The 16,340-nt window shown below is 39.0% G+C and overlaps 1 protein-coding gene across 1 annotated transcript in view; it reads right to left on the reverse strand.

The window, feature by feature from the left end:
- Positions 1 to 1,674: 1,674 nt before the first annotated feature.
- The window catches only part of LOC124795676, a 37,485-nt gene continuing 22,819 nt past the window's right edge, over positions 1,675 to 16,340 (reverse strand). Inside the window, exons 5-6 of the mRNA XM_047259748.1 lie at positions 1,802 to 1,924; positions 1,675 to 1,693 (exon numbers count right to left, since the gene is read on the reverse strand). Of these exons, the coding sequence (XP_047115704.1) occupies positions 1,675 to 1,693; positions 1,802 to 1,924 (142 nt within the window). The remainder of the gene's footprint in view (positions 1,694 to 1,801; positions 1,925 to 16,340) is intronic.

The raw sequence follows: 16,340 nt of genomic DNA on the forward strand, positions 1-16,340 counted from the left end.
TCCATCGTTAGGATTCAAAATGCCCACCTCCAAGTTGATCATCACTGCATCAAGTTGTATGTCATCTTTGGCTATTGAAGCAAATTGTGAAGTAGGTAACTGTTCATATTTCGTGCACTTAAAAATACGCAGCCTAAATAAAAGAGATACTCTTTGTGCTCATTCATACTTGTACAAAGTTCTTTTAACAAACTGGTGGCAGATATAAAGTAAGAAATTAGGAAACTTTGTAGACTAAAATAAGAATTAAAGATCTGTCTCATTAGCCACTACTCTGACAAATATTTATCCACATTCACCATCTAAGATGGGTTGATAACTGATGTGGCTGCATAAGAAACTTGTTCTAAAATCTTATTGTACACAACGTTATTCATACACAGATGAACTCTGTACCAGAAATCCATCACTTTACTGAATATGTCTGACTAATGAAATTTTGTGTCACAGTGGACATCAAATGCAGACTTCCGGCTTTTCATATTCTGAAAGTTCAACATTGTGTTGTTCACTCAGACAAGTCAAGTAGTGAAGTGCACATTTATGGGACATAGTTCACAGTTTGAGTGTTTCTTCTGATCACTCATAGTTGTTCCTGCTACAGCAATAATATCCTTTCTTGCCTCTTACTCAACAGGTTCTTGTGGTACAATGTAACAAGAAAACAATGAAAAAAGAAAGATTACCTGTGATCTGCCATCTGCTTCTGAAATCTCAGATACTGTGTTGAAAAATAGCTGTATCTTATGGAACCTGAAGGTAAACAGAGCAAAACTCTGCTTTCAGGTACCTAAAAGTTTACCACTGAATTAAGAACTCCTACATGGATAAATAAATGCAGACTTATTCAAGATGTTCCACATGTAGATGAGCACTTTTCATGATTTAACAAACAGTATTTGTTGGAACTGAAAGGTTGTGATACTTCCTTAGCTCAACACAATTATTCAAAAGCTGTAGACATACCAAAATGATCAGGTTATAGCCAAAGATAATGCTGTGGTGATGTGGGACTGTTGTTTGATTACCAGAGAAATTGCAGAAGAGGTGGCCATCAGCACTTTTTCACACATTCCACTGTGAGCAAAAATTTGGCCATGAAGAGAGTGTCGGAAAAATTTGTGCTGAAGCCTGCTGACAGCAGAAAGAGCAACTTCATGTTGAAGCCTCACGGGACATACTGGACTCCACAAACAGTGACTCCTGGATGTATGGTAATGACCAGAAACCAAATCCCAGTCATCACAGTGGAAGCATCCCTCATCACCAAGACCAATGAGGGCTCATCAAGTGCACAGCAATGTCAAAGTGATGCTGACTGCTTTCTTCAACCTCCGTGGTGTGGCACACCATGAGTATGCAACACAGTGTCAAACAGTCACCAGTACCACAAAGTGTAGTTCTTAATTAGTCTTTTCTACATATGTAACAACTATTTATTACCTACTTTATTCAACAAGTAGTGAGATTTATCAACACAAGAACTGAAGAAAATTATTAAATGACAAATACATGAAACAGAAATGAAACATTACATATAACTTACATAAGTTCTTAAGCATTGTTAGTAACTTGTGGTTCAGAGACTCTTTTGTATAATTCATATTTCTTTCTGTAACTTCATTGATAATAACACTTTTGTAGTTGTAAAAAGAGCACTTAAATGAAAAACGTTTAAGCACTATCTTTTAAGCTAAAAATTAATTAACCTTGTAAGGAGCATTAAATTCTAATAATTACTGCAACTCAAGTTTTAGCAAATTAATTTAGGTATAATTATGTATCTAAAAAAAACACTCACTGTTTTGGGAATTCGACTGCAGATTTTGCATTATCTTTCATATCTGCCACTGGTGACCACACAAGCTGATGATGCCTTGTGCCCTTATTCTCAACAACAAACTCTTTTACAATCTTTTGTGATCTGAAACCAAAACATACAAGAAACTAACAAAAACCACAATTGGTATCTCACACAATGTAATCTAAAGAACAACTGAAATACTGCAACAAGAATTTATATTAGTTTACCATGGATAAATGCGTGTAAAGAAGGATGCATCATAACACAACTAAAAAGTCAACAAACGTTAATTTAAGAGGATCGCACTAAAGGTATAGCTGCATTTATGAATTTTTCAATGGGTGAAATGGAGACTAATTCCTTAATTCAAAGCAATAAATACACTTACACACATGGACATGATTTATAAATTAGGGATGCAGCACAGAGAAGAACGTGGTGAGAAAATATGACAAAACACAATGCAGATATGGTTAAGACATAAAGAGAGATGCCACAGAAATTGCATTATGCAATGAATTGATCGCCTATTGTTCATACAGTGTACATTTTTCATTTTCATGGTATGATTGTCCTTTCCTAATGTATACACTGACTAACTCCAGATCTCCATATATTCTCTACTCAAAGAGAAGCTATATGATACTCTGATAAAGAAATATTACTACTCAGAGGTAGAATTCACAAAGGACAAACTAAACATTAATACAGAATTTCACTGACCAATAGCGTTATTACATAAATATAATTGTTCGTTCACAGTAAACAAATTAGTGACTTTAGAATACTGGTCTATCCCATTACTAGATTGTTATATGTGTAAGTAAACTATATTACAATTATTTTACATGTTTCCCGTAGCCTCATCAGAGGAGTAATACCTGTATGTTATGAGATTAACAAATAATTATTCACTGATCTTCTTCTTTACTGGATCTGCGTACCACCATAAATAAATGAATGAAAAAGAAAAATAGATGTAGCTTGAGGGAAGAAAGAAACACAGGTATCTGGTAAACAAAAGAAAACAACTTTTTGTGCAAAACAAAACTGTTATATGAGAGAAATAAAACAACACACATCAATTGAACCGAACACAAAAAGGGTAACAAAAGATACAAAAATAAGCCTCATGGTGGGCACAGAAGCCAAATGACTTAGTGAAGAATCAAATAGTCATGGCATGTGGACACCATTATCTCCAATGTACTGGGTATAAATAGTTTATATGTTGTCATCCACATTTACTGATGAGTTTATATTGGACACACCATAATGAAATGATGAGTATAATTTGCTAGTATTTTTACAAATTAAACATGTTCTTCCACAAGATAGGCTCACATTGTCCATTTATTCAGCACCACTTGGAGACTGAAAACACATTACAAGAGTGTATATTATAAGTTTTTAGTATCAGGTATGTTAAAGAACAGAAACCACAGACTAATTAGCATTGTACTGCTATTGCTTGCATGCTCTAAAACAAGTTGATATAGGGCAGTTTACTCAGAAATGAGATTATTTTATATAATGAAATGAAATGAGCATGTGGCATAATTGTCCAGGAGACCCATCCGGAATTGTTGCTTTTAATTATGAAAATAAATGGATATCTGCTGGGAGAAAGTTCTGATAACATTCATGCTATAATCAACATTATCAGCCATTCAGCACATTTTGATACAACCAGCCCCATCAAAATGTAAGGCGCAGATGATACAATTAATACAACAGTTTTATGAGAAAATAAAACTGTGTATATGTAGTTTACAATGCCACTTGCTAGTAAACTTATTAACAACTATGTGTAGGTTCTGGAATATTTATTTAACATACATATAAATGCTTAACTACAATAAATTACATTCATTTACATGCAATTATTACCAACATTTACAGTTTACAATTACTTATGGACTCTTGAAGCAATGACACTGGTATGCCTATTTATGGGTATATAACTGAATATTTCTAATTGTATGACTATTAGACATGACAGTACACTTATTCAAAGCACAGTTCTTGAAAATCACTCTCCATGTGAATTTCTTTCTCTTTTAATATACTTTTTAAAACCTTTTCAAACATGTGAAAGGGAATCTAGTGTGCTGTTTTCAGCATTCTTTTGAAGAATTTCAGGCATATATGTTTATGGCTATTTGTGTGTGTGTGTGTGTGTGTGTGTGTGTGTGTGTGTGTGTGTTTGTGTGTGAAAGGGAATCTAGTGTGCTGTTTTCAGCATTCTTTTGAAGAATTTCAGGCATATATGTTTATGGCTATTTGTGTGTGTGTGTGTGTGTGTGTGTGTGTGTGTGTGTGTGTGCGTGAGAGAGAGAGAGAGAGAGAGAGAGAGAGAGAGAGAGATATGCAGCTATTTCATGCATCTAATGCATCTATTTCTTGTATTGTGTAAATTAACATTATTTTCAGCATTCTTTTGAAGAATTTAAGGCATATATGTTTATGGCTATTTGTGTGTGTGTGTGTGTGTGTGTGTGTGTGTGAGAGAGAGAGAGAGAGAGAGAGAGAGAGAGAGAGAGAGAGAGATGCAGCTATTTCATGCATCTATTTCTTGTATTGAGTAAATTAACATTATTTCTTAGTCTAAGTATGTGATTTTATAAAAAATAAAAAAAACTGAAATGACATCTGTAATTCTCTTTTGGTAACTATGACAAATATATTTCTTCTGCCATTGGAAAATGTATGTTGAATCTGGGCATTTCCCCAAAGCATTATTCCTTATTACAGAAGAGTGTAACAGCAGTTTCTCACGGACTTTTTGTTTCAATTTACATAATAAGTAATACTCTACCTAATTTGTATATCCATCCCACAACAGTCTTTTTTTTATCACAAGTCCATGTAATTTCATGTTCTTATTCTCATACTTCATTGCTCTGAGAGTGAAATGAAGTTCATCTGTTTTTGTTTTGTTAGTGGACAGCTGGTTGGCCACACACAGTGATTAGTCATTTCTATTATGTTGTACTTTTTAACACTTTGTAAGAGTGACGCCAACATACAGCTTATTCTCACAAGGTATATGACTTGAGAAATCATTTATATAAACAATGAAGAGCAAGGGTTGAAGAATTGACACCTGTGGTATTCCACATTTTATTTTCAACAACTGTGTTTCTTGACTATTGGCATATACTTGCTGAAGCCTGTCAGATAGGTTCAAAATTTCCTTAATAATTTATCTGTAATGCCATTGTGTGCTAATTTTATTAATGTAGTATTGTGTGAGACAAACTCAAAAGTTTTGCTCAAGTCTATAAGTGCAGAACATGTGGCTTCTCTCTTTTCAACACCATCACACATAACATCAAATAGATTTGCTACCAATTTCACTGTTGACAAATTTGATTTAAACTCAAAAAGCCAAACTTATTATTATTCAATAACCAGTTATTTTTAAAATAGTCATATATCTTTTTATTGTTTTTATACCAACAAAACAATCAATTTTTGACAATACAATGTAACTGATTGGATAGAAAATCTAGTCACTGAGTGGCAGCATAACATGCAAATAAAGAAGTTCATAATTATGCAAGCTTTTGGAGCCCATGGCTTCTTCTTCTGAAAGAAGGGTTGAAGAGAAAGGAATAGGAGTGAATGAAACAGACTGGAGTGGTCTAAGAAATGGGGTAGATTTCAGAAAAGTCACAAGGAACTGCTGGTTAGAGGAGACTTACACAACGAGATGACAGTCTTTCTTATGAGGAAACAGCAAGGTGTGACGACAAGTGAATGACTTCACCTGCTGTGGGCAGAGTCTTTTACGTTTTGGCATCACGGCTTGGTGATGAACGGACCACCAAATAGGAACCACACTCTCCAAGGTTGAAAACAAAAGACAGAACAATTTTGTGAGAAATGAACTATATGTTGTGTTCTACTCAAATTCACGAGTCACTCTTAATGTTCTGTATACCCATTCAAGGAAACATATGTTTCTAAAAGAAAAGTAGTGATATGAGTGGAAGCTATCTTCTTTCACCCCAATAACAGCTGCAGAATGTGAAGAAGTCAAATCTTTCCTCAGTCACGCATGGGATTTCAAGGGCACTGATTAGCCGGGCCTCTACTTCAAATGAATCAACTACAGTGACCAGATTAAAAGAAAAAGGTAAATATGTCAGATATTACATCATGTGACAGATCTCATGAAGTGTTCTGACTCAGCTTCAACTGGAAGGACCGAGCCAGCAGCTACATAAAACACTAAACCAACATGAAAACTCACTTCATTTGGCTCCCAGTGTACAGGATGCAGAGCATTGGAGCAAAAGGAAGAAAATAAGGGCTAAAAATTTGTGAAGTTTTGAAATTCAATGAATGATAAATTATGGCATTGCTAAGAGCAACAAGAATTAAACAAAAGGAGAAACTATTTTTGGAGGACAAAACTGAGCAGTAGCTACACAGTGTACAGTTATACTAAGAAATATTTAAAGTCAAATGCATATCTGCAATATCTATACCCGAGGAGCCTCAGCCACTATCCTCTCCTGTGGCTCCTGTCTCCACTGCAGAAAGTATAGGATCTGTCATTACCCATCCACTTGACTGTGAGTGGCATGTCAATGGTGGAGTTAGGCTTCCTGTACAGGGTGGACAGAGACCAGAGGGACTCGGGGTGTTTTACCAATCCCCCTAACCAACAAGTTTGAGGTTCTGTCTTTCACAGAAACTGAAACTGACCCAGTGAGACTCACCTCACCTGTTGTAGGGAAACCTGTTTTGTCTGGTGTCAGGTGGCGGCAAACGCAAAAGGGTAAGGGTCTATTAATTGTCGGCAGTTCAAAGATATGAATGACAAATAATGGTACTCCTTATGGAAATGGAAGCAAGCGACAGGAAAGAACACCAGCTGCACTGAGCGTGTATGCCTGGGGACCTCATTCAACCAGCTGAAGAGGCTATTCCAGCAGCCATTGATGGAAAAGGTTGCAATCAACTTCAGATTGTGGTACAAGTTGGAACAAATGATGCTTGTCATCTGGGCTCTGAAGCCATTCTTGGGTCACTCCAGTGACTGGCAAAGAAGGTTGAGAAGATGTGCCTTGCATGTGGTATTTCTATAAATCTCACAATTTGCAGCATTGTCCCCAGAGCTGATTGTGGTCCTTTGGTTCTGAGTTAAGTGGAAGGACTGAACCAGAGACTTTAAAGTGATGTGACAAGCTAGGCTGGAATTTCCTGGACTTGCGTCATAGGGTTGAGAACTGGAGAACTGTAGGGTCCCCATAAATAGGTCAGGTGTGCACAACACCGGGAGCCGTGTGGGTGTGGGGTAAACACTAAACACAAGGTTTTTTTTTTTTTTTTTTTTTTTTTTTTTTTTTTTTTTTTTTTTTCCAACCAATCCAGATATTGAAAGATATGCCTCCCACAGGTGAGTGAATTAAAATCCTAATGCTAAACTGCCACAGCATTCACAACAAAGTGCCAGAATCTGAAGCACTCGTCAAAAGCAGTGAAGCTCACATAATACTAGGTACAGTAAGCTGGTTGAAACCTGAAATTGATATCAGTAAGATTTTTGGGGAAAATTTAAGTATATATCGAAAGTTTCCCCCCCATGAACCATGGACCTTGCCGTTGGTGGGGAGGCTTGCGTGCCTCAGCGATACAGATAGCCGTACCGTAGGTGCAACCACAACGGAGGGGTATCTGTTGAGAGGCCAGACAAACGTGTGGTTCCTGAAGAGGGGCAGCAGCCTTTTCAGTAGTTGCAAGGGCAACAGTCTGGATGATTGACTGATCTGGCCTTGTAACAATAACCGAAACGGCCTTGCCGTGCCGGTACTGCGAACGGCTGAAAGCAAGGGGAAACTACAGCCGTAATTTTTCCCGAGGGCATGCAGCTTTACTGTATGCATGGAGAGCTGCATCAAACCAGTCTCAGGACTGAAGACCACAACAACAACAACATCGAAAGTTTAGGCAAATGGGAAATGGAGATGGTGTATTTGTCACAGTAGACAAAAAACTCGAATCCACTGATATAGAAACTGAAGCTGCATCTGAGGTTCTTTGGGCAAAACTCAGTATCGGGGGTGGACATAAAATGATAATTGGATCCTTCTGTCACCCATTAGACTCATCTCCTGAGATAACAGAAAACCTAAGTTCCTCAATCATACTGTGATCGTTGACAGAGACTTCAATAATCCAACAATTAACTACAATTTTGTTAGTGGTGGCTGTGGTAAGACATCCTGTGAAAATTTACTAAATGCCTTCTCTGAAAACTACCTAGAACAGATAGTTAGGAACCCTGCTCACAATGTAAATAAATTCGATCTAATGGCAACAAATAGACCTGACCTCTTTGAGTATGTTCACATCGAAACTGCTATCAGTGACCATGACATGGTTCTGGCAACAATAATTACCAAAGAACAAATGACAACTGAAGCAAGCAGAAAGATTTATGTATGTTCAGTAAACTAGATAAAAAATCAGTAGTGTCATACGTCAGTGAGGAACTAGAAACTTTCAGTACAGGACTGGAGCATGTAGAGGAACTCTGGCTCAAGTTTAAAAGAATAGTTGACCTGCACTGGATAGATATATATCCAGTAGAACAGTTCATAACAGAAGGGAACCTCTGTGGTATACAGGTTACGTAAAGAAACTTCTAAAGAAACAGAGATCGTTGCATAATAGGTGTGAAACAAAGTATAGGGCTATAGATAGAGAGATGCTGAACAAAACACGTTCGGCTGTAAAGAGAGCAATGCATGTTGCCTTCAATGACTGCTGTATCAGAATACTATCAAATGACAGTTTACAAAATCCACATAAATTCTGATCATATGTAAAGACTGACAGTGGACCCAAAGTTAGTGTCCAGTCCCTAGCAAATTAGATGGGAACTGAAATTGGGTGCAGCAAAGCAAAAGCTGAAATGTGTAACTCCATTTTAAAATATTCCTTTACGAAGGAAAACCCGGGAGAATTGCCCCAATTTAATCCTCGTGCCATTGGAAAGATGAATGAAATAAGTATTAATGTCAGTGGTGTTGAGAAACAGTTGAAATCATTGAAACTTAACAAAGCACCAGTTCACGATAGAGCCCCTATCAGATTATATACCTAATTTGTGGCTGAGTTAGCCCCTCTTCTCACTACAATCTGTCATAGATCCCTCAAAAAACCATGCTCAGTTCTTGGAAAAAGGCATATGTCACACCCATCTGCAAGAAGGGTAGTAGAAGTGGTCCACAAAACTACTGTCCAATATCCTTGACATCAATTTGTTGTAGAATCTTAAAACATGTTCCAAGCTCAAACATAATGAGGTATTTTGAACAGAATGACGTTCTCAGTACCAACCAGCATGGTTTTCAAAAATATAAATCATGTGAAACTCAATTTGCACTTTTATCACATGGCATATTGAAAGCTTTGTATCAAGGCAACCAGGTAGATGCAGTGTTTCTTGATTTCTGAAAAGCATTTGACTCAGTACTGCAGCTACACTTATTGTCAAAAGTATGATCATAAAGGGTACCAAGAGAAATTTCTGACTGGATTGAGGACTCTGGATGGAGAGTGATCATCAGACATAGAGGAACTTCGGGTGTGCCCCAGGGAATTATGATGGGACCCTTGCAATTCATGATGTATATTAATGACCTTGTAGACAATATTAATAGTAAAATCAGGCTTTTTGAAGATGATGTAGTTATCTATAATGAAGTACTGTCTGAGAGAAGCTCCATAAATATTCAGTCAAATCTTGATAAGATTTCAATATGGTGCAGAGATTGGAAACTTGCTCTGTATGTTCAGAAATGTAAAATTTTGCACTTCACAAAATGAAACAATGCAGTATTCTATGACTATAATATCAATGAGTCACTGTTGGAATCGGCCAGCTCATACTAGTACCTGGATGTAACACTTTGTAGGGATATGAAATGGAATGATCACATAGGTTCAGTCATGTGTAAGGTACGTGTTAGAAGTCTGTTTATTAGCAGAATTCTGGGGAAGTGCAATCAGTCTACAAAGGAAATCGTTTACAAATCACTAGTGCGATCCATCCTAGAATATTGCTAACGTGTTTGGGACCCTTACCCGATAGAACTAACAGGGCATACTGAACGTATATACAGAGAAGGGCGGCAAGAATGGCCACAGGTTTGTTTAATTCTTGGAAGAGTGTCACAGAGATACTGAAGGAACTGAAATGGTTGGCTCTTGAAGGCAGATGCAGTCACAGGAAACACCTGTTGACGACACAGACTTATGACGTTGAAATATTGTGTTGGGAAGATGCAGACCCGATTCCATGAGATGACAAGTTTTCTCTTGTCCCCTTGATGTCACAGCCATTTTTGCAGTCACTCTTCCTTTATGGCTCACATCATATCTCAAAACAGGATCCAACAACATGGAATTAACCACTCTACCAGCAGGTACTGTGAACATAGTAAAATGTCTATCACTGAACTAGCCTGCAGATACACAATGTCCCTCCTTTCCATAATGCATGTGCATAAATAAAACATACATCCAAACAGTAGGTTACAATAATTCATTAAAAAAATAAACTTCTTAATAGTAATTATCAGCATTTGTCAGTTAGTAAATGCTTGTGCAATGTATCACGTCACTGAACTGATATGTTACACTACACATCGTTAAATGTCCACATCTGAAAACACTTCACCGAAGTGATATTATGGGAGTTGCCACCAACTACGAATGGCACATGACAGCCAGCCACTAGCTTCCTCCCCTAAAATCTACTGCCAAATTTAACAAACGAGAACTGTGACACAAGTTGTGGGACTAAATGAGAATGCCTCATAATTCTCATCAATCAGAATACAGTGAAATCTCGGTTATTTGAGGTAACTGGGACCAAGTGCAGCTCAAATTTGGGAAAACTCAATTACACAAACACTGCCAATTTCAGAGACCTTTTATTTAAAAACAGATTTGGACATAAATGTTATTACAGTACACACAGTTATTTCATCAGTTAATATGTCACTCAGAATTTGTTTCAGAAATATTGCTCTAGTAGAGACTCAGACTAGTAGATACTGTAAACACATACCCATTATGTAACCTACTGCACAATTGATACTACTGCACATATTTCATAAAAAATAATCAATAGATTTAGTTTTTGTAGGGTCTGTTCTTCACAGCGCAGTCCTGCCACCTTTGTAGAAGCCTAACATCAGCTGGTGTCCTCACATTCTGTTTCTCCACATAGCACAACACTAACTATAATTCCATCGTTCCATCACTATGACTCACTTTTTTGCACTTGCATCATCCTATTCCTCATCATTAGAATTTATGTTTCCTTTATTTACCATTTCCACATCAGCACTGTCAGGCAATTCATGCTGATCTTCTTTGTTCACTCACATTTGCACTTCATTGCCATCTGCATTTTTATACCCAGAAAGATGTTGAGAAGTTCATTTTTGTTTTCTTCCAAAAGAGTGCCATTGTTGCTTTCATTATTTTTTTGTTTTCATTATGCTTCCCAAGACTTTTTTGGTGTTTCTGATTTTAAATGGCCCCAAGCTTTTGATACTCATGAGACAACATCCACCAAATTAATTTTTTCAGGAGCAGCTGCTATTAATTAGGGCTCGGTTTCCGTAGAGTGCAGAAGTGAATACAACTTCTGCCGATGCAATTTTTTCAAATACTCTGACATTCCTTGGTCCACAGGTCTGGACAAGGCTAGTAGTATTGGGAGGTAAAAAAATTGGTACAACGTTCTTAAGCCTTGGGGTGACATCTTGTGTTGCCTAGAGTAAGTATTGTCTTGAGTGGTGATTTTATAATTGTTATTAATTGTTATGTATGTTTTTGTTTCTGGCACAAATGTGTCAATAAACCACTCCTTGAAATGTGTTATATCCACACATGCACTTTTTTTATTTTAAACTGGTAAGGCTGATGTATATTTTTGAATGCTCTTGATTGGCAGATGTACCAGTTAACAAAACTGGCAATGCAATTTATTTCCACTTTTGTGATATTCTAACGCAGTAGTCACCTGTCATCCACCTTGAATTAAACAGAGACTGAGATTTCCGGGCTCATATTACCAATGTATTATTGTACCTGCAAAATAGCTTTTTGCAAGCTATGCCTCAATGTAGTGCTGCTGAGCGTTTACACAATATTGCCTGCTGAGTCACCTGCAACTGTCAGAGCCAGCAGGGTAGTTGGTAACGCTCAATGCAGTGATGAAGTCTGCATGTCACTCCCTCAGCTCAGCTGACAATAGGCAAAGTGCTGACCTTTCATGAGTACCAGCACACACTCAGTACTGAGTGTGTGGAGATCCCTCCATGTTTGTGGCAACTGCTTGCACTTCAAAACTTTGATCACTGAAACTGTCACATTCACACCTTATTTCTCTTTAATATATCACAACACAGGACAAACATAAATTCTGGTACAGCTCTTATTTACTACTTTTAACACACAACAACATCATCTCAACAGTTAGCCAATATCAAGATGGTAGCCATCATGGCAAGAAAGGAACTATTAGTTCCAAAAGGTTTCTATAGGAGTCTATCAAACAATTGATATTTCTGCCGAAAATAAGTACTGACCATCAATTTGGTAGCACAATTTTATAATTTATAAAACTGGCTTGATGATCTTTAAAAAAAGTGATATTGGAACATTTGAATATTATTGAATGACTGTGATTCAGACTGGTTACATTGAGCAGTTGTCAAGAAGTTAAAACAGTCTTAAATTGGAAGTAATGTGACCACTATTCATAATTTATCTGCATCAACCACCAGGAAAAGTTAGGGAGTTTAAAATATTAAACAGGAAACACTTTCTCAATGTTCTGAAAAATATTATTTATTTGATGATGAACTGACTTTCAGTGTCTTAGGCCATCCTCATAAATTTCAGGCGTATTGTATTATTTGAGAGTTGTAGCATCGTGCTTTAGTACCTGAATAGTGTAAATTTGCGTAGTTGTCTATCTTTTATTTGTTTTGAACGGCCAGTGTCTGTTGGTCACAGCCAGTGTGCTCCTTGCCGCCGCTGGATAAGCAGCTGCCAGCAGCAAGTCATATACTCCTAGCTGACTTATTTGTTACATAGTTTAATTCTTAATTTCTTTGCATGTTTTTGGGTACTTGCACTGTTTAATTCATAAATTTCGGGTGTATTATAGTATTTGAGAGTTGTAGCATCGCACATTAGTATCTGAATAGTGTAAATTCGTGTAGTCGTCTGTCTTCTGTTTTTGTTTTGAACGGCCACTGTCGATTGGTCACCGCCAGTGTGCTCCCTGCTGCCGTTTGATAAGCAGCTGCCAGCAGCAAGTCGTATAGTCTTAGCTCACTTATTTGTTACGTAGTTTAATTCTTAATTTCTTTGCGTGTTTTTGGGTACTTGCATTGTTTAATTCATAAATTTCGGGCGTATTATAGTATTTGAGAGTTGTAGCATCGCATTTTAGTACCTGAATAGTGTAAAATCACGTAGTCTCCTTCTGCCGCCGAGCAGTGTGTCAGCAGTGCACAAGTAACAGCATTACTGCATTTACTAGGCAATCTTGTATTTTAATAACCATTTAAATTTTGTGTCGAATTGTTTGTGCTCTCTGTAGATTAGTTCAGATGTTCTTTGCACAACAGTTTTTAGCACAGATAGGGACTGCAACTGCTGTGTTCAGATGCGGGCTGAGTTAGCATCCCTTCGCTCCCAGCTTCAGGCAGTCTTGGCTTCGGTCACACAGCTTGAGGCTGTTGCCAATGGGCATCACTGTGGGGGTCCAGATGGGGGTTTGTCGGGGACGGCAAGCTTGTCCCACGCATCCCCCGATCGGACTACGGCTGTGGCTGCCTGGGATACTGCCCACATTGAGGCTGACCCCTCACCCATGGTAGAGTGGGAGGTCGTCTCGAGGTGTGGCAGGGGGCGAACGACATTCCAGAGGGCTGAACGGAAGGCCTCTCCGGTTTGTCTGACGAACTGGTTTCAGGCTCTGTCTCCGACTGATACTGATCTTTGGCCGGACATGGCTGCGTGTCCTGTTCCAGAGGTTGCCCCTCAGTCTGCAAGAACCGGCCTGTCGCAGAGGGTGGGATTACTGGTAGTTGGGAGCTCCAATTTCAGGCGCGTAATGGGTCCCCTTAGGGATATGGCAGCAAGAGAGGGGAAGAAAACCAATGTGCACTCCATGTGCATACCGGGGGGAGTCATTCCAGATGTGGAAAGGATCCTTCCGGATGCCATGAAGGGTACAGGGTGCACCCATTTGCAAGTGGTCGCTCATGTCGGTACCAATGATGTGTGTCGCTATGGAATGGAGGAAATCCTCTCTGTCTTCCAACGGCTATCTGATTTGGTGAAGACTGCCAGTCTCACTAGCAGGATGAAAGCAGAGCTCACCATCTGCAGCATCGATGACAGGACTGACTGTGGACCTTTGGTACAGAGCTGAGTGGAGGGTCTGAATCAGAGGCTGAGACAGTTCTGCGACCGTGTGGACTGCAGATTCCTTGACTTGCACCATAGGGTGGTGGGGTTTCGGGTTTCGCTGGATAGGTCAGGAGTCGACTACACGCAGCAGGCGTCTACACAGGTAGCAGGGGTTGTGTGGTGTAGACTGGCCGTGCTTCCCCCCCCCCCCCCTCCCCCCTCCCCAGGTTAGATGGCTTCAGGCAAGTACAGAAAGGGTAACAGCCTCAAAGCGTGCGGGGCAAAGTCAGGACATGTGGGGACCAAGCAGCAATTGGTATTGTAATTGTAAACTGTCAAAGCTGCATTAGTAAAGTACCGGAACTTCAAGCACTGATAGAAAGCACCAAAGCTGAAATCGTTATAGGTACAGAAAGATGGCGGAAGCCAGAAACAAATTCTGCCAAAATTTTTACAAAGGCACAGACAGTGTTTAGAAAGGATAGATTGCATGCAACCGGTGGTGGCATGTTTGTCGCTGTTAGTAGTAGTTTATCCTGCAGTGAAGTAGAAGTGGATAGTTCCTGTGAATTATAATGGGTGGAGGTTACACTCAAGAACCGAGCGAGATTAATAATTGGCTCCTTTTACTGACCCCCCCCCCTCCTCCCCCCCCCCCCCCCCCCCCCCCCCACACACACACACACACACACACACACACACACACACACACACACCTGACTGGGACACTCAGATGTTTAGGACGGGTGGTAGGGACAGAGCATCAAGTGACATTATACTGAATGCACTATCCAAAAATTACCTAAAGCAATTAAAAAGAGAACAGACTCGTGGAGATAATATCTTGGACCTACTGATAACAAACAGACCCGAATTTTTAGACTCTGTAAGGCCAGAACAAGGAACCAGTGATCATAAGGCTGTTGCAGCATCCCTCAATATGATGGAAGTAAATAGGAATATAAAAAAAAGGAGGAAGGTTCATCTGATTAGCAAGAGTAATAGGAGGCAGACTTCAGACTACCTAACAGATCAAAACGAAAATTTCTGTTCCAACATTGACAATGTTGAGTGTTTATGGAAAAAGTTCAAGGCAATCGTAAAATGCATTTTAGACACGTACGTGCCGAGTAAAACTGTGAGGGACGGGAAAAACCCACCGTGGTACAACAACAAAGTTAGGAAACTACTGCGAAAGCAAAGAGAGTTTCACTTCAAGTTTAAACGCAGCCAAAACCTCTCAGACAAACAGCAGCTAAACGATTTCAAAGTTAGCGTAAGGAGGGCTATGCGTGAAGCGTTCAGTGAATTTGAAAATAAAATTCTATGTACTGACTTGACAGCAAATCCGAGGAAGTTCTGGTCTTACATGAAATCAGTAAGTGGCTCGAAACAGCATATCCAGACACTCCAGGATGATGATGGCATTGAAACAGAGGATGACACGCGTAAAGCTGAAATACTAAACACCTTTTTCCAAAGCTGTTTCACAGAGGAAGACCGCACTGCAGTTCCTTCTCTAAATCCTCGCACAAACGAAAAAATGGCTGACATCAAAATAAGTGTCCAAGGACTAGAAAAGCAACTGGAATCACTCAACAAAGGAAAGTCCATTGGACCTGATGCAATACCAATTCTATTCTGCACAGAGTACGCAAAAGAACTTGCCCCCGTTCTAACTGCCGTGTACCGCAAGTCTCTAGAAGAACAGAATGTTCCAAATGATTGGAAAAGAGCACAGGTAGTTCCAGTCTTCAAGAAGGGTCGTCGAGCAGATGCGCAAAACTATAGACCTATATCTCTGACATCGATCTGTTATAGAATTTTAGGCCATGCTTTTTTGCTCACGTATCATGTCGTTTCCGGAAACTCATAATCTACTCTGTAGGAATCAACATGGATTCCGGAAACAGCGATCGTGTGAGACCCAACTCCCTTTATTTATTCATGAGACCCAGAAAATACTAGATACAGGCTCCCAGGTAGATGCTATTTTCCTTGACTTCCGTAAGGCGTTCGATACAGTTCCACACTGTCGCCTGATAAACAAAGTGAGAGCCTACGGAATATCAGACCA

The sequence above is a fragment of the Schistocerca piceifrons genome, chromosome 4 (assembly GCF_021461385.2).
Source record: "Schistocerca piceifrons isolate TAMUIC-IGC-003096 chromosome 4, iqSchPice1.1, whole genome shotgun sequence".
Taxonomy (NCBI): domain Eukaryota; kingdom Metazoa; phylum Arthropoda; class Insecta; order Orthoptera; family Acrididae; genus Schistocerca; species Schistocerca piceifrons.